General features: G+C 37.1%; 1 protein-coding gene across 6 annotated transcripts in view; it reads left to right on the top strand.

The window, feature by feature from the left end:
* RASGRP1 (RAS guanyl releasing protein 1) overlaps positions 1 to 19,542 on the top strand; it is a 37,282-nt gene that overhangs the window by 11,078 nt on the left and 6,662 nt on the right. For 2 of the 6 annotated variants that reach the window (XM_035889826.1, XM_035889827.1), the window contains exons 2-10: positions 5,468 to 5,573; positions 7,729 to 7,791; positions 8,953 to 9,084; positions 10,196 to 10,349; positions 13,523 to 13,696; positions 14,426 to 14,542; positions 16,304 to 16,579; positions 18,289 to 18,369; positions 18,968 to 19,072. In XM_035889826.1, coding sequence (XP_035745719.1) covers positions 5,468 to 5,573; positions 7,729 to 7,791; positions 8,953 to 9,084; positions 10,196 to 10,349; positions 13,523 to 13,696; positions 14,426 to 14,542; positions 16,304 to 16,579; positions 18,289 to 18,369; positions 18,968 to 19,072 — 1,208 coding nt within the window. The other 4 variants (XM_035889823.1, XM_035889822.1, XM_035889825.1 and 1 more) reach the window with 4 other exon arrangements.

Genomic DNA, 19,542 nt, shown 5'->3' with positions numbered 1-19,542 from the left:
CTCTAATGATGGAGATGTTCAAGTGCTGGAATAAGTCACCTACAGAGGCTATGAAATCCTCATCACTACAGAATTTTAACATGACTTAAACTGCTTCTGAAGCATACTGGCTTCAAGAAAGCTGATTCTGCATTGGAGCAGGGAAATAGAGTACATTAGCTCCTTGCCCTGATTTCTGCCATCAACTGAGCTTTCAGCTGTCATTAAAAAATAAAGGCTATTTCCAACTCAAAAAGTAAACACCCTAGTTTAATTTGAATCTGCTTGCTGACCTTCAATGATGATGTCATAACTGATGAGCAGAATGGTGGCTTCTTATGAATCTGATTCTGACCCAATGTGATCCATTTCATGAAGAGAGTTAAATGACTACCTCTGTTACAGGCTACCAAATTCCAACATGGCAATAATAAGCCTGTAGTAAGAAGACCACTATGTGTTGCGTAAGTTTTAAGCTGAAGGGGAACAGCATTTCCTATTAGTGAATGGAAGTTCCAGGAAGTATCCATGAAATAATCGTGAAATATTTAATTTAGTTTTGGTTGCTTCTAGCCATTCTAAGGTTATCTCGTAGCACTGCACCTTGCGTTGTGCAGCAGAGACATAGACTTATGGCTGTTTCAGTTCAGTCACTAAACCATAGCGTGTACTCCTACGTGTACCTCCATATTGCATACATGTCTGTGTGTTTCGTCAAGGAGGTCTTTGAGACATTAAGACCTTAAGAACATCAGTTCCCTTAGTTTTCAAATCACACGTTGCTTTAATAATCTTTGCGGACACTTATAACACCATCCCCACACCATCTTCTTTAAGCTACCAGAAGAAAACTACTCTGCAGAAATCTTGAAGAATTCTGTGTAGTACAGCATTATAGCAACCCACAACTTTCAGCTTTGCACTCAATAAGACTGCCTGGCAATTGCTTGATGCTTTTTTGCATTGCATTGGTTTTGGTGCTACTTTTTGAGAACCACTGGAAGACTTCAGGGAGTTTACAAGAAGCTATTCATGTTCTTAGTAGCATAGTCACTGGTCACATGTTGTCAGTGCTCTGTGGTTCACTTCTGATTCATTTCGTATTGTACACTAGGTGATAGAGTTGGAACCTGCTTATGAAATAAAGACAATGCTTATGAAATAAAGGCCTCTTAGACCTAGAAAACCTAACAATTTCTTTCTTGCAAAATTCAGTTTAGTTAAGACATCCTTGGCATTCTTCCTGTAGTCCTATTATTGCACTCATGAGTGTGAAGGTCTCAGTACAACAATTTTGTCTATGGAACATACTCTTTCTGCTAAGTATATTTACCACAGGCTTGCTGAACATCAGGACCTGGTGAAGAGCAGGCAGTTTGCTCTTAAAGCCTTGCTTACTGGCTTTTGAGTACTTTGATTATTTCAACTATTCTAGGAATGAGTGATACTTCAGTTATTTCTAAATTGTGGATCACAGGGAACCAGCAATTGGATTGTGCAATAGAGAGGCTGATGGGCCTAGATTAGGATGTTCTTACCCTTTTGTCTTCCAAGTCTCACATGTGCAATGGAACTTCTGTAATTGTAGTTTTTAGTGGCTTTGTGTTACTACATAGATAATAAAATATTTAGCCCTAAATGTCTTTGTGCTTTCACTCGTGTAGTTAAATATTGGAAAAGCATATTCAACTCCGGCTTCCTTGTTTGTTTCAGAGAATATTTATTAAAACATCATAGTACAATAAGGGCATTTACAGGAGGAAGAGCATGTAACCAGTGGGTTATTTGTATTTTGCTGCAGTGAAACAAAACTATGGCTTATGCAGTATTTTGCAGCTTTCTTTAAGGTAAACTGACTAACTGAAACACACCCATTCCACTTTATTTAGTATTCACTTAGTGGTTTTTGCTCAGCAGGGTGTGTGGTTAGAAGCAGGTACACAAACGGAAATGAAAATGAGTCTTAAAGTTTTAAAACATACTGCTGGAGGTTCAAGAGGGTGCTGCAGAGGCAGTCCGAGGCGCTCTTGCGACACAGTCAGGAAAGCCCTCTTACTGGCTCCACCACTTGCAGAAAGATAGTTTACTATAACTTTTGTTACTTCCTTGCACACAGCTATGTTTAGGAGGTTAGCTCTCTGAAAAGAAGTGACCTAGTGGCCAGAGATGTGAAAGACCCAATGACAGTTCTGAAACCAAAACTGAGCTGGAATCTCTTCTCACTTAAGGCCCATTTTTACCAGTTTAGCTCCATGGATTTTTTTAATTATGAATTTGTGGAATACAAATGGAAGAGGAATCAGTCTCAGTATTTTTATTTTCAGTAACATTTGCCGTATCATGGTGTATGCACTTGAAAAGTGCTTCCTTTTAAGACTGGGCAGGAAGATGACGTTAAATATTTGGTATTGCATGTGTTTGTAAAACTGTGTGCGGCTACAATTCATGCAGGCTTGCTGTTCAGTGCTGAACTGTGCTGGGAAACTTAAGATTTTTTTGCTGCAGACTGCTTATTTTGTTTTTTTTAACTGTCACTAATACAATGTTTTTCTTTGTGGAGATGAGCCTTTTAGTTGGGTGAGGGAATGGATAGCACGTGTCCAAAATAATCATGTCATAATGAAGTCTACCTCTGTTGTGAGATAGTTAGGTCTGGGTGTTGTGAAACATAAATGTACTTTTATTGTGAAAGAAAATGCCATAAATATGTTGACATCACAAATAGTAGGCACAACGTACTGCTTTTGTCTGCGTCTTTGTCAAATGGAAAAGAGACCTTCTAGAGGACAGAAATTCAGTCTGGAACCTGGTGCCAAATGGTACCTGTGTTATGTCAGGGCAGAGGATTCTGGAATACAACCAGAGGAGGAACTGCTCTGAGAGTGAGTTGTTTGCTGTCTTTGTGAGCTGGAGATGATCTATACTGAGCACTTCTGAAAAGCTGGTGATTTAATTACAGCTGTCTATACTTAATAGTATGTGTGCACGTTACTATTTGGCTTCCAAGTTAAGCATATATTGAACTGCTTTTCTGATTAAACAAGAGCTGTTGGATGGAGGTTCTGGCAGAACATCAAGTTTTGTAAAATGGATGAAAATTGATACAGGCCTCTGAATGCAAGGCCTAAAATAATTTCAGTCTTCCTGAAGACACTGGATGAGTACAAAATGCCAAATACTAAAGTGTTGAAGAAGTATTGATTCCTGATGTCCTAGCCTTCCTCTGCAAACTTCCCACTCCTCTGGCTGCATACTCACTGTTTTGCCCTTAGTGCACCTGCTGTAACACTTAGGCAGTTTATATCCCAGAAAGATTCTTCAGGTAATGACTGAAATTATATGGGAACACAAACAAGGAATGCATAAACTTCGGTTCACGCTACAAAACTGACAACTTGTAGTAAAAAGGCAGCTCGAGAACTTTTAGTTACTTGGGGTCTGTACTGCTCTCGTTTATGGGGCTGTAGGACACACGGACTTTCCCCTCACCAGTATCGCTGTAGGTAGAATTGCTCCTTATGGTTTAAGTGTAAGTACAGAAAGTAGGTTCAGAAAATGGTTTCTCGTACTCAGTTTTGAAAATCACCTGATGCATAAAGTTCTCATTCTGGGCTTGATAGTGCTGAGTGGGTTGCTGCACGTTCATGTAGGCTCTGCCAGAATTTACTGATCAGGATTTGTCTGCCCTTCTTGCCTGAGAGGCTGGCTGTAGTAAGGTATTTCAGGACTGTTTATTGTATTGAGTTTGGTCCAAACTGAGTATGCTTTTGCTGAAAGAATGAAGTTACCTACCTGTGTGATACCCAGCATGTCCTCTGCTTTCAGGGCTTCAAACAGTCAGCTAGAACAATAACTTCACTTGTAAACTACAGATCTAGGCCATTCTGAATCACCTTCCTACTGAAGTACATCTACTCTGCATGAAATAGAGCAGCCTGTCTGCCAGCTTAAACTAAATTTGAGGGAAAGATAGGAATCTTAAAGAATAGCTTGTGTAGAAGATCAGTGCCCACATTGGTGTAGGGGCAGCCGTGTGAGCCCAGCATTGGTTTGATTTGATCTGCTGTCTGGTCAGTCAGCCTGGATTCAGCCACAGCATGTATTGCTTTTGTGTAGCTGGTAGCTTTAAGCGTGAGTGAGGAGTTACAGCATTGCTGTGGGGAAGAGACGGAAGACTTTCAGGGGTGAGTATAGTGATATAGGCGTGAATAGGACTATTGTGAAGTGAAGAACAGAGGAGATGGATCTAGAGGAAATCAGGCTTTATTAGTTCTACCAAAGATCCAATGTATTGTTCAAAAGGAAAGGCCTGGGCTCTGGGGTTCTCTCTTCACATTTGGTACCTTCCTGTAGAAGGGCATGGAAACCCTTGCTCAATGACTAACATGGATTATATTGTTTTGCAAGTGGGCTAAGTTTAATGTTCCTTTTTGGTGTTGTGCAATTGAAAAATGTTTGTTTTTCCCCTCTAGTAATAGATGCCATTTCATATGCTGCAAATCTGCTGTTTCATTGTGCATTGCTTCTGTATGTTGTTCCTGTTATTGCTATTTTAAGTGATAACTACATTTATCGTTATAGAGGACAATGTATTTAAAGTTATTCAGAAAGGTGAATTTTCTTTTGTGTTTGAAAGGGTGTCTATTTCCAGTTCAAGCTACTTAGGTTCTCTCATGGCAGGCTGTAGAAAAACATCATCTGGTAATATTTACAAACACTTTCGCTACTGTGTTACAGAAATGGAAACTTTTTTTAAACATTCTGCTACATTTGATGTCCTTGATCTTTTCTGAATGTGGAAAAAACCCACAACACACAGAAGATAGATGTAGTCTAAAAACCTTCTTCAGGTGAAATCCTTGTAACACATAGTTCAAGGAAATGTGTTAAGACATTTAGGTCCACCACCAGGAGTATGCAGAGGTTAACTTCTGGACTTTGCATACGTGTTATCTCGTTCCATGCACATCTAGGTATAGATCCTAACCTGTGCATGTACTTTAGTGTTAGGTATATCAGCTGTACAAAAAGCCTTGCAAGCACTTAAGAATATCACCATTTTCTTCGATAAGTTCAGTCATGCCATTGGCTGACTGGTATGGGTCAGTAACTGAATTCTTTTGCTCTGCAATTCATTAATTTGTTTCAAAGGTTATGCTCATCTGCCTAAAGCTAGGTATTTAAGTGCATTGCTGGGCAATGTGTGTATAATTATCTGGATATTTTGAGTGTCTTTGAGACACAGCTGCTTTTTGGCTTGCCTTTTTTTTTATTGATAAGGGTCTTCCAAATCATGGTAGTGAAATATAGTTGTTGTTATCTAGTTCTCATCAGAAAAATGATGCACTTCCTAAGTTAGTAAGTCATTGCTGTCTTTGAAATAGTATAGGTAAATAGGCCTGATTAGAATTAGTATTCTGAAAAAGCCTCTTGCAAGCTGTTTACCAACGTATACCAAGATTTCAATACGAATACTTCTTTTTTTCAGATTTAGAAGGAAATGCATATCAAAACAACCAGCTGCTAAAGATAATTCTGGCCATGCATCAGTTTATCATCTCCTCTGCAGACATGCTCCAGAAACTCATTGATCTATATCCTTTGTAATGTTCACCTGCTGTTAAGGCAATATTAAATAACTTGACAACTTTGAAATGGGTAAGTAGAGGGTATTTAATCATCGGTGTGTTACTGTTCCACTAATTAAACAGTATATTTGTTCTTTACAGTTTTTGATCATATAGTGTCTTTTTGTTTGGTTTAGGGTTGGGTTTTTTTGTTTGTCTGTTTGGTTTAGCTTATCATCCACAGAGAAATGGATGAAACTCCAGTTCAGATTTGAAGTAGGATAAATCATCCTCTATTGGCCACGGAGGGAATATCTAGCAGGTGTTAGATTAATGTAGGCACCTCAGTTAGGTACTGTGAGCCTGGGCCCAAGTTTCAGATCTCTTTCTCTCTCTCTGTCTTCCATACAAGTCAAAGAGCAAAGAACAAAAGTGTAATTTTTGAAAATATTCTGATTGTATCACCTAGAGAAGAAAATTTTCAATAAGTATTACTTCTCACTCACACACTCAAAATTACAGTGTGCTGAAATAAGTCATAAGCTTTTCCTTTCTATTTGTTCCCATTTTGAGGTGACTGCGTGGCCTCATACATGTGTATTTCTGGCTCATTAGATTTTTCACAACGAAGGTACTAGATCATATTGGCAATACTAGTCTTTCTTAGGAATTTGTAATTGTGGAATATATTGTGTGACTTCTTTACAGAATGTTTGCTCCTAATTAGATGAGTATAGATAGAGAAAGCAGACCTGACATGCTAAGAATCTTCAGCCAATTTTGGTACAATTTAATTTAGATAATCTTTTCTTCCCCCAAACTTGGTATCTTACTGGCTTTTAAAAGCAGCATCATTTACAACAGAGCTTTACTGTGGAGTTAGATTCTGACTGTCCTGCTGCTTCTCTAACCACAAGTGTTAGAACAAGTGTGCCAAGCTATGACTGTGGTGTAGTGTTGCATTTAACTTAGGCTCATGCACTTTTTGAAAATGGAAGAAAGTAATTGCTTGCGTGTTTCTGAGAAGTAACATTTTCTACAGTCAGAGAAGTGATTCAAACCTTTATCAGACTTGCATATTTTGCACATTCAGTTTTTGACTCTGTGAATAGCTCCTGGTAAAGACACTGAAAGGTAAAGACTGTTTTGAATGAATCAGATAGTCTGGGCTCTTGTATTTTGAAAAACCTTGCAAATGCCTCAGTTTCATCATTTTCCATCCCCCAAAAGATGTGTGATCTTTAGATGGTTATGAATGATTTGTAAGCCATCTAACTTCATAATTCCAGTTTGGGGCCCTTCAAAATATTTGGGAACTTACTCAGACTTCACTAACTCTATAGTCAGTCTAATTTAAACACTTAATATGGGTGCTTAAATTGTGGATGGTATGTCCCCTCACTTGCAGTAGATTTAGGCTGCAGTTAATTTCAATCAGATTGTGGGAGGATCAACGAAGTATTTTCATTAAATTATGTTTTGTAGAACTGACAATACGTGTGTAATCTCCAGCAGAAAAATCAAGACATGCATAACACATTTTCCAAGTGGATTTTCCATGTCTTTAGAAGACATTGGCTACAATATCAAAACATTTTATAGAGCTACTAGACTGAAAATATGGGTGTTTCTTTCCAGTTATCACAGCAAGTCAAAGGAAAACTCTTGCATAGTTAGAAAGGTGATGTTAGCAAGGAGATGCATTTCACATTTTTCTCTACCATTGTCTGCAACAGGTTATGTTTAAAAGAAAATAGCATCTTTTTTTGGAAAAGCTGCAGTGATTCATACTTAACTGGAAAGGATTTCTTCATAAAAGCACTAATTGGCAAATCTGGTAGTACTGTTTCACATTTTAGTGAGATGTGCAAGCAGATGAGTCTTATTAGAAATTGTGAGGTGTGTTGCAAAGAAGCACATGTAGAAAGCAGAATCATTTCACTACTTAACACTACTCTGCACTTGGGTGGGTACATCAGTATTACTCATAGTAGTCATATTTACAATAAACTTTTGCTAACAGTCTTGGGATATACTTTTTATATGCTTGTGTAAAACCCTAGTCTGATATTAATATGCCATCAGTAGAATGATTCCTTTTGCTTACAGCTAGGGAAGTATCAAGTATGTTACATTTCATATCATATGTGGATGAATGTGGTTTTCCTTAACAATTTTCTACCTATCTTAATGCTTTAGAAAATAAATCCTCCATGGTGTGTGTAAAGATATGCTATTTTGTGAGGTAAGAATATTCCTGCTTGATAGTCTGCAGCTATCCATGTGCCATACGTAAGAATGCTTTTGCATATCTTAAGCTGATGTTAAAAAAAGGAACAGCTATAGTGCTTCAGCTTTTCAAGGTTTGCTTTAGTAGCTTTACACAAAAAGGCCCAAGCGGCTTTGTGCAGATCCATTGAAGTCAGCGTGTGAATTATTGGGTCACAGTTTTGAACTGAGTCTGTATGAATCTGTGTCTTAAACATCAGTGAAAACTGACAGTGCTCAGGCATTCGTAGCCTTGTGTCTAACATTATGTAGGTCTACTAAAAAAAATGAAGTGGGATAGTGCAGCTATTTTTATATTAAGCAAAACTATTGTATTCAGTAGGTAATTCTCCTTAATAATTCTACTTAGTCACTTGCAATGATCCCGGATCACTTTTTTTTTTAAAATTAAGTATAATAAAGTTTGATATCTTAGTTTAGAGAAGAGAGGAAGAAAATGCAACTCTGATAATAGATTAGCATATGATACTTCTTTTTTACACAAAATGGGAAATAAGTAGTAACACGAAAGTAAAATTCATTTTAAAAGGTGATGGTTTTATTATCTCAAAGCAGATTATTGGTTAGGTCAGAATGCTTTTGTATTATATGTGATCTGTGAACATTTTTGCTTCTAGGCAAATTCATACATACATGCTTCCAGAAGAACGTGCATATCCATTTTTCCAACAAGCACAGATTTTTACATGCATGGGTGTACTGGTTCTGGTTGGGATGGAGTTAACTTTCTTTATAGCAGCCTGTATGATGCTGTGCTTTGCATTTGTGACTAAAACACACCAACATGTTTGCTATTGCTGAACAGTGATTGCACAGTGTCAAGACTTTCTGTTTCTCACCCTGACCCCCAGAGAGTAGGCTGGGGGTGAGCAGGAGGCTGGGAGGGGACACAGCCAGGACAGTTGACCTGATTGACCAAAAGGGTGTTCCATGCCATACAGCATCATCCTCAGCAATAAAAAACCGGGGGTTAGTCATTTCAAAGTAGCTGTGGCTTGGATGCTGGCTGGGCATCTTGCGGGAGATGGTGAGTGGTTGCCTTTGCAATCTGAATTTACTTACTGATGTTAGAGCAAAACCTTTACTTTTGTGTTTCTGTATTTTCAATGTGCAATAGGTATTGGATTACAGAGTTCTGGGTTATGTTCAAAATGGACTCTAAACTAACCACAACTATGGAGCAATTTCAAGAACTGGTTAAAGCTAATGGTGAGGAGTTACACTGTCGTCTAATTGACACAACTCAAATGTGAGTGCCAAACTTTCAATATGCTCAGGAAACAAACTTTTGCTCTGAATTTCCTTTATTCAAGTATAATGTCTCTCCTGTATAGCAGGATAATGGTCCTATAGTGGGTTAATTTTAATAAGTCGTATGTTATCTATTCATAGAAGAGTTTATACATCCTTATAGATGAAATATGTATTAAGTACAAGAACAGAATGCTTTTCAAGAATGGCTTAGGTTGAATTTAACTGTTGTGTAGACTTTGTGCTGATTCTCTATGCTAGATAAATTTTACTCTATCCAGGGTAACTTAGAAAATTTGTAGAGGCCTAATGGTTTTGATAGATGTCTTGAAGTCAATGAGAAAGGAGAATACATTTTGAATGGGTAAAAGATGAGGTAAAAAAAGTGTTTGTGTTTTTAACAGCAATGGTAAGTGAGAAGATATAGTTTATTACATTGTCAAACTCTTGGTACTATTGTATGTGATTTCAGTTTTTTTTTTCAAGATTACTTGTCCTGTCAAGAATAAATCCTTCAGCTATACGTCACATAGTTCTTTCTTGGGAAGATAACCTTCCTTGTTACATGAGAGTGAGATAATTTTGTGGAACTGTGTAACAGTGTCAATTCATACTTTGGTTGGAAATGCACAGGCAAAAACAGAGCTGAATTTGTCAGACATTTTATATCTGGTTATGAAAGAGGATATTTAGTTTTTCAAATCCAATTAAATTTCATTACCCCATTGGCAAATGCATAGGGGGATATTTAATACTCAGAGGCTGGTCAAGGAAATCTGTAAGAACTATTAAGTGGAGGAGCACTGGATGTGTTCAATGAAATCAGTTACAGACAGCAATTCTAGAAGTGCAATATATAATCTCATGCTGTTTAGTAATATAGTTGTATTGTGCTTGCGTGCTACCTCAATATAATACTTAAAGATTAATGATGTTTTATCATACAGTCTCGAACGCATGAAAGGAGCTTGCTATTTAGAAATTAAAATAATTCACTTTTTAGTGCAGTAAGGCATGAAAACAATGTTACTTTTGTATTAGGGAGAGAGGAAAAGTTTGCGTTTCAGAAGATAACTCAGGGTAATTCTGTTTTAAAATTTCTCTAAAAGAAATTCTAGGGATTGGTCTAGAAAGCTGACACAGCGTGTAAAGGCCAACACCAGTAAGAAACGGAAAGTCTCGCTTCTTTTTGATCACCTTGAGCCAGAGGAGCTGTCAGACCACCTGACCTATCTTGAATTTAAGTCTTTCAGAAGAATATCAGTAAGTGATATTTATTTATTTATTTATTTTAAACAAAGATGGGAAGGACATAGGAAAGATGGGTAGTATTACAAGATTAACCCTGCGGTGCAAGCTGTTGGATGAGCTGAGTCTGTGTCCAGATGCTTTGTTTTACTAGTGTTGAAGGTGGCCAGTGATACTTATTCGGAGTACATACCCTTTTGCTGCAGTCATTTGAGAGAGGGAGAGTAAGCCTTTTAAGCAACTGTGGAACAGAGTCAGGGCAAGGTCAGTTGAAAGGAAGAGGAGTAAACCATTTGGTCCTCCAAATAATCTTTTTGTTAGAACAAGTGGTGTCATTAGGCACAGGAAGAAGCAGCCTCATTTTACTCAAATCAGTACTCAGGCTGAAATGGGATGAAGGAAACTTGGAATATTTTCCTAGAATATTAACCCCCTGTGGCTGAGGGAAACAATGCAGCATTCTTGTGCAGTGACTAATGGACTGTCTGCATAGAAGGTGTCCACTGGACCCTGCTTGCCACTTTTGGTTGTGCATAACAAAATAAAGACTAGGGATAAGAAAGCACTTGAGAAAATGCAATTTTTTAACATAAGAGGGGTTTAAAATATTTTATTGGACAAGCTTTCAAATACACAAACAAATCTTAAGGATTTCTCATTTATGTTTTCATTCAATTTCTTTTCTCAGCTATGTTGGTAGCTGATAAGATGCTAGCTTCCTTATGCAACTTGGCTTCACTTGCGTCCTTGTATGCTGCAACGTTATTTCTACTCAAACCTGATACAATTCATACATGGAGAAGAAAAGTGAATCAAAATCTAAGATGGCTGCAAAGTCAGTGTGATGACAGCAGTGAAAGCAAAGTGGGTTTTTTAGGGGCTTTTGTTTGTTTTGGTTATTTAGTGGGTTTTCTTTGAATCACTACAATTTGAAGATGAAGTCTTGCAAGAAAAGGGGCTCTCAATAGACTGCGGAAGATTTCACAGTTGTGTGTTAGTGTACTTTATTTTGAGCTGACAGTACATGACTCTTCAAGTTTTGTTTTAAATTCAAAAAGCTGTAGAACCAAAGTCATGCACAAATTGCTGCCTGTAGGCAGTAATAATATGCAAAGCTTATATAACTTAACATTTTCGAGGTCTGTGCAGACATAAAGTAATTAATGATTAATGAGCATAACAAGTATGATTGCAGTCAGAGTGTCAGATGTGTCATAGAGTTCCAGCAGTTACATACTTGTATACATTTTATATGCAGGGTCCCTGCATATGTTTTGATATAAATTGAGTTTACCAAAACCTCAGATCAGAAAATAACGTGTAATTAATAAATAGCTATATTCATTAACTCTTTGCAGAATATGTTTGTGACATGCTAAGCCACAGAATCGTTTTGTTATTCTAACATGGCAGCAGATACTGGGAGAAAGGCTGCAAGAGACCTGCTATGTTATCAGTCACTGGAATAACTATTCACAGGTTTGGTCATTTGAAAGTCAGAAAGGAATACTTGATCCCCTGAACATATACAGCACACAGCAAAATCTTCCATGAGACACCGTGTATCTTGCAGCAAAGAAAAATGCAGGGATGGTGGTCACAGAGTAATGACTGCAGGTATTTTGGTGTTTGGAAACCATTTTAATTCATAGTTATAAAATACAGAGAGGCTACACTCTTCTGCAAGAATCTGGATTCTGCTTTCCTGTTGAGGCTCATAAGTTAGTCACTGCAATACCAGACTCTTGCATTATTTAAGTATCTGGACTTCTTTACTGTATCTGCCACTAACAATCCTGCTACAGTTGACCTCGTTAGTAAATTCTTGCACCAAAATTATTTTGAAACTTTAAGTGGGATGTTAGATATAAATTTTTTCAGCATTTAAAAAAAAAATATTTTCTGAAGGAGAGGGCTGCTGAGAACAAAATATAAACTAATCAAACTGATTCGTAATTGTACTGAAACTGTTACGAAGTCCATAATTATGTAGTCAGAAATTGAAAAATTACCTATCTGTATAGAATAGTTGCTTGAATTTCAAGATCCAGCCAAATCTGGCTGGGGTTCAAAATTCAAACAATAATTGTAAGTAAGTACTATGTAATCTCAGAGACAGCTCTACTTATTACTGTTAATGTTTCTACCATTTTTAATTTAATAAGAGGACAAATTCGGAGATGTCTGCTGTCATATCTGTTTTTTAAAGTGTTAATAGTTCTTATTAAGTGGATGGGGAAAAAAGTTTAAAAGTGGAGAGAAAATGAGAGAGGGAGGACATCAGCCTGACAATTTATGACCTTTTCTTAAAGATCAATGCCATTCAGCATATTTCTGTGGCCTTAAGAAAGGAATATATGTCTATTACAGCTATGAATGTTTTTGGTAAGATGTTAGTATCAGTGGTCATAGAAAAGAGTGGATGTATAAATCCCGTGTCACATTTTGTGACTATTCACATTCTTATATATTCTTGTTAATGGATAAATCAAGAGGATGAATAAACATTACATTAAGAAAAACAGGTGATTGCTTCTCTTTGATCTTAATGGGAAGAATGGCTTAAAAAAGTCTTTGTCACATACAGGTGTCTACTGAACAATTTTAGATCACTTTGGTTAAATAAGAGAATCTCACAAGCTGTATTAAAAACATTAAGGAATCTGTAGCCCTCATTCTTAATGGTCTTATCTCAGTTTTATATTAATCTCATTGACTTGCATTTTGTATCAGTGTAGCTTAATTCAGAAGTGTGCCCTAGCTCCGTAAACAGAATGCTTAACTTCCTTAAACTATCACTGAGTTACTAGATTACACTTTAAATTCAGTTTAACCTTCCCTGTAGAGCCTAAATTTAATGAATCTATGGAGCCACTGAGGCTGGGAAGAAAGCCGCAATTCTACTCATCCTAGGGTTTATAAGAGCCAAGGCTCCTGAGATACACATAATGTAAATTATGCGATACAAATTATGGCAAAAAGATGCTTCCAGTTAATTCAGCTAGTTCAAGCCTTCTGTTTTGAACTGAACAAAGCTTTAACAATGGTGAGATTTCACTCTTATGGATATTTAAGGTGTAAAACATACCTTGTATATTTCATGTGAAAAGTAGACCTGTGTCTTCACACAGATCATAAGGTATATGAAACTGTACATGAGTTTTCATTTACACTTTTTTTTTTTTAAGTTCTCAGATTATCAGAACTACATTGTGAATAGTTGTGTGAAGGAGAATCCAACAATGGAAAGATCAATTGCTCTTTGCAATGGTATCTCTCAGTGGGTGCAGCTAATGGTTCTCAGCAGACCAACACCACAGCTTCGGGCTGAAGTGTTCATCAAGTTCATTCATGTTGCACAGGTCAGTTAAATTTTGAAAAATGTGGTGTTTATTTTGTCTTTCCCCTATACAGGCATTTAGTTGCTCTTCCCACACTACTGCTGTAGGGTCAGCTGGGAGTGTTGGCACTGGTCTCGTGGTTCATACATACAGCATGCATATTTCTGTACTCTGTGATTGCATACCAAGTATTCAGGTATTAGAGGGTCATGGCACCATGCCTTTCTCATATCCATTCTGAAGAAATTGTTTTCACTGAAAAACTAGACTTGCTTTTGAATCAGCTGGTGAGATTCCAAGCTGTGACTGCCTATCTTTCCAAAGCATGAACTGCTATCATGCCTCTCGCCATAAGCAGCAGCATTTCTATCTGATACGTCTTGCTGGATAGAAGCAGAACTATCATCCTACTGGTATTCTTTGCATACTAATTCAACTGCAGTCATAACCAAGATAATACTGAGTGTTTCCTAGTTGTGGTAGACTGTGGGAAGAAGGAGAAGTACTGAGGAAGTACTCTGAAGACTTACTGTATCTGCAGAATTAATATCTGATTTAGTAACAGTAAATACGTGTTACACCCAGTAAAATCACAACTCATTGCTAAAATGAATGAAGTCAAATTGATAGTGACACAAAACTTGTAAGACTTTAGAGGAAGGCAATAGAGGAAATGTAGAGTTCGTATGTGCATATTGAACAACTTGAACCTTTAAATAATAACTGCTGATTGTTTGTATGTCAACACAGAAGCTCCACCAGCTGCAGAATTTTAATACATTAATGGCAGTGATAGGAGGTCTCTGTCACAGTTCCATTTCCAGACTCAAGGAAACAAGCTCATGTGTTCCTCATGATGTAATTAAGGTTGGTACTGCTCCTCTAATTTTTACAAATAAGGTAACTTTTAACTTCTTTGTCATTGCACAAACAAAACCAACCTTACTTCATTAGATAAGAAGGAGAGAAGACAGAAAAAAAGAAAAAGGAAGACTTCCTTTGGGTTTGGAGGGTTTTTCTTTGTCATTTCGTCTCTACAACACCAGTTACTCCTACACTCCCAACCCCACCTTTCTTCAAGATTTGTATAGCTTCTCTAAAGTTTCTCTTGACACCCAGATGTGACAAGCTGCATTTTCATTTATATGCAGTAGTACAGAATTGCATTCAAACACGAAAGCAGATAATAGGATCCTAGAACATTTGGGAACAAAACTATTGTCATCCATAGCAACACTGACCATTCTGAGTCTATGAAATGCTAGCACAGACATCTGCATTTTGAGTTTAAAACTGAAAGAACTGGTTTTGTTCATCTGATCCTTCCCTGCGACAGATTTTATCTAGTTCAGACTTGAACAAACTTAGCCGTAATACACACACACTATAATAAAAGTTAGGAATCAGTTGTAATTTCCAATGAAATTCTTGTGTAATACAGATAGAGATATTTTTGCTGAGAGTCCAACTACTAAAACTGTGAAGCAAAGCCTATTTTTTAGCAATGAAATGGTTTCTTAAATGACTTCTTCTCAAGAGACTAATATGCTTTATTATTTTATCTTGCTTGGGGCCTGAAAGATTTTGTATAGGTATCTAATGAACCTGTTTTGATCACAGTATATTTAAACAGCTTGAATGAACAGTGCATACCTGGAGCGTAGACCAGAAGTACGACCTCCCACTGATCATGGTTGCAGGATCTATAAAATCAGTTAGCTAGCTTATTTTAGAAGCATGTTGTTTTACAAATTTTGTCATTATGAGGAGTGGACTGCGTATGTGTCCATCTTTTGAATAACTTTCTGCATCAAGAAATTGTATACAAGTGCTAACAGAAAGCAGGTGAATAAAAGTCATTAGTGACTTGAGAATGTACTTTAAAGGTTACCTATAATGAACAGTTTGTGAAGGTCAAAAATCAAGGGGGCAAGGCGGGGATTTCCACAAGAAAACATCGGTCCATTGACTTTATAATGTTGAAAGTCAGCTTTGTACTGGTATAGTTTTAAGCAAGGGAAATATTTATACCACTAGACTTAAGATTCATTTGGCCTTCACAGTAAATCCAATATATTGTTGTTTCTTCATTTCCATGGGAAGAAAAGTTTTCTTAAAAGCACAGATGTGCCACCTCGAACTGTAGTAGGAGTTCTGGTCATGCTGTGATGGGACCATAGCACAGCATAAAGTTTCTCTGCCAGGACTTTCCAATTCCAGCAATTGCAGCTGGTGACCTGAAAGCCAGAGAAGTGCATTCCACATTTTAAGGTGAAGATGGTTGCTTTTATGAAGGTGAGAGAGGTTATGCTGGTCTTATGCATTAATTGCATACGTATCCCCTTGATTTGAGAGGCTCCTGTTTCTTTTCATTGACTAAATGGGGAGTGTAGGAAGACTGGCATTATAGATTAGGCTATAGATTAACTATCTATAGTTACGTATTATAGATAGTTAAATTAGTTGACGTGGGTACCTAGATTTCATTTGAAGCCTGAAGTTTTAAAATCCATTTCAAGAGTCATTGTGAGTAAACCCCTTAACAATAACATGGGAAATTCTTGTGCTGTATGACCAGAACAAAACCGGTAAACAATTATGATTTTTTTGTTTTCTTTTTACTTTTAGGTGTTTAATGAAATGACGGAACTGCTTTCATCTTACAGAAATTATGATAGTTACCGACGTGCCTATAACGAGTGTAGTAACTTTAAGATTCCAATCCTTGGGGTCCACCTGAAAGACTTGATATCACTTTATGAGGGCATGCCAGATTACTTAGAGGACAAAAAAATTAATATATACAAGCTGTATTCTCTGTATAACCACATAAATGAGCTGATACAACTCCAGGAAATGCCACTTCCCCTGGAGGCTAATATGGACCTTGTTCATTTGCTTACAGTAAGTCTGTTAGATAAGATAAATATGTCCATTTTAAAAATAATTTCATATACTTCTCAAACAACTAAGTAGAGAATTCCGTTAATTCTTCATAATATTTTAAGACTTTTTTTTTCCTTAAGGAAATGTACAATAATAGAAGAAGGGAAAAAGTTACTGATTTATCTGGCAGCAAGGGTAGAGGTGCCAGTTCAGCAGTATGCTTCCAATTATTTCTGTAAGGGAAGGAAATGTTTATTTCTGCTTCACTTGAGTAGTATGCATTCTCTCTGTACTTTCACTAAGGAAGTGTGCTGAATCCTCTGCTGAAGTTATTTGTTCTCTCTGGGAGCACTTGTGTGTGAAATTAAGCGCATACGCTCAGGGCCTGAAACAGAGCTACATGAAGTTGTGAATATCTTCCTGCTAAATGTTTTAAATATTTTGTTGCAAATTATTAAGTCCCTTTTTTAAAATAATGTTTTCTAAAAATTACTGTTACAAATACTTAGAACTTTGTCCACATTTTCATGCAGTAGCTTCTAATCTGCTGATATTCCACGGCACGTAATTTTCCTCTTTGTTCCCTGATTTTTCCAACAGTCTTTCTCCTTCTGTTTCCTTTAGTCATATGCTTTCCCATTAGCAGGCAGATCAGTTTGAAGAGGTGTTAGTAATTATATACAAAAGTCAATAGTTCATAGAAGTAGTGTAACATTTAGACTTGCGGTTTTTGAGTATTAGAAGCTTACTTTAAGATTTCCCCGAGAATCTAAAATTTTTCACTATCACAAATACAACAGTAATTCTTGCAGTTCTTCACAAGGAAATTACTGCATATCTGCAGTCTGAGTAAGGTTATTCATTGGATAAAATAGCATATTTTGGTTTCGTAGTTTATATAGATATGACTGCTGTGATCTTGACTCTCTGTAACAAGTTTATATTTTCTTCGGACTTGCCATAGATTGAGGCTTGTAACACATTTGCATGGGGGTTTTCTATTCAATCACATGTCTCGTGTGACTATGTTTGTGTAAATATTCAAAAAGCGTCATGTTACCTGTCTGCAATCTTAGCTTCAAATTTGTTTTACCCAATAAAATACTTGTTATATTATTTTCCAGGACACATGCAAAAGAAAAGGCAGAAATTTGACAATTTTTTCAAATTCCTTTATTTACCCAGGTGTAATGTTTCTCGCTTTACATAACTGCTGTTGACAGCTAAAGATTCTTACTAAATACATGCAAGTCCAGCTTTTCTCCTCATCATACACTCCTTAGTTCAACATGGTCACAGCTGGATTGGATAAATATGGCATGACTAAACAAGAGTTTTCTGAGAATTGGAGTTGATGGGACAGTTTCACTGCAACTGTGAAACTTTTGTGCTTAGCTGCACAATAGATCTCTTGAATATTATGGGAGTAAAAGTTTTTTTCAGGTTACTTATTAACTGACTGCTAATTAAGCCTACAGTCACTTGCTGTGCTAATGACTGTAGCTGTGTAATGTTACAGATTTCCAGATAATGGCAATAACAGTCTGGACTTTATAAATGTACCCATTTCAAATCACGCTAAACACCTGTGCAACTCAAGTGAATTTTTCCTAGGTGCAACTAAATTAAAAATTAATCCACCAAAAAATACTAATGCATACCAGGAACAAGTGTATCAAGTAGCAGTGACTGTTTGGGGATTAAACTAATGTTGTGTTTATTTTCAGCTGTCCCTTGATCTTTACTACACAGAAGATGAAATTTATGAGCTTTCATATGCACGAGAGCCACGAAGTCACCGAGCTGCTGTAAGGGCCTTTCCAGATTCTTAACAAAAAGGGGTTTTTTAATAAGTAATGTAATTTTTATCCCTTGTATTAATTTTATTTTATGCTAAATTGAAAAACTTTTAGCTTTATAGACAGAGCAAAATCTGTTAAAAGCGTAAATTTTTTGGTTAATGATGAAGACTAAGCTAGAATATATGGGAGAGTTGACACCGTATCAGGCTTTACAATGTGAACACAAACACAGATGAAGTTACTTGTGTAGAGACATCACATCAGGCTCAGTCTTAGCAATTGATAATGGTTCCTTTAAATGAAGAATTCTTACGTGATTCAGATGATGAAACCCGTAAGTGTTACATTGTTGTTTGTCCCTGTTTTATAAATATGGAAAAGACGGTGAATTTACTGCGCTGTCAGTGAACTGTGACTACTGTTTTGGACAGCTCAGGGAAGAGCTTCCTCTGAAGTACCACGGAATTATCAAAAGTATGATGTTGGGTCCAACAGGCCATTTCTGCAGCCCTGTGTCACACAGTCCATTGTCACAAATGAAGAAAGTGTAATACTGAAAATCTTTCAATGTGGTACTGATGAATTTCCATTCAATTTATTCTAGCCTTTGACGCCCTCCAGACCACCAGTAGTTGCAGACTGGGCCTCAGGAGTAGCCCCAAAGCCTGATCCAAAAACCATCAGCAAACACGTTCAGAGGATGGTAGATGTAAGTATGGCACGCCCATTTACCTTATGTATGTATGTATGTATGTACCTTAAGTCGTAGCCTTAATCTCTAGGTATGAGAAGATACAAAGAAGGGAAAAAGTACTGGATGCCTTCAAAGCTATGCTAAGTTTGTAATCGCTTTTCTCCTCACAAATAGATATTTCTGTCTAGGTGTAAATAACAGCAGCCCGTGAGGCATGGAAGGAGATTGCTTAAATGGTTAAGGAGCCAGCAGAGAGTGTGAATGCTGGTTTGTACACTTTTGGAGTCATTCTTCCAAGGTGCCAGGAAGTCCATTTCTATCAGGGACTCCAACGTCATGTTATTGATGGAGTCTGAAACTGGGCCTCTCAACAGCTTTGTTACTAGCAGCCATTGCTTTTTCTCTCTCTTTTGCGTCACTTACTTTACTGGAGACCATCAAGTAAGTTCAGGTGACTGATTCCAAAACTGGCAGAGAGAGAGTGG

This window comes from Egretta garzetta, unplaced genomic scaffold (genome assembly GCF_000687185.1).
Source record: "Egretta garzetta isolate BGI_Z169 unplaced genomic scaffold, ASM68718v1 scaffold2, whole genome shotgun sequence".
Lineage (NCBI taxonomy): Eukaryota > Metazoa > Chordata > Aves > Pelecaniformes > Ardeidae > Egretta > Egretta garzetta.
The sequence above is the reverse complement of the archived record's forward strand: the minus strand, read 5'-3'. Positions and strand labels throughout refer to the sequence as shown.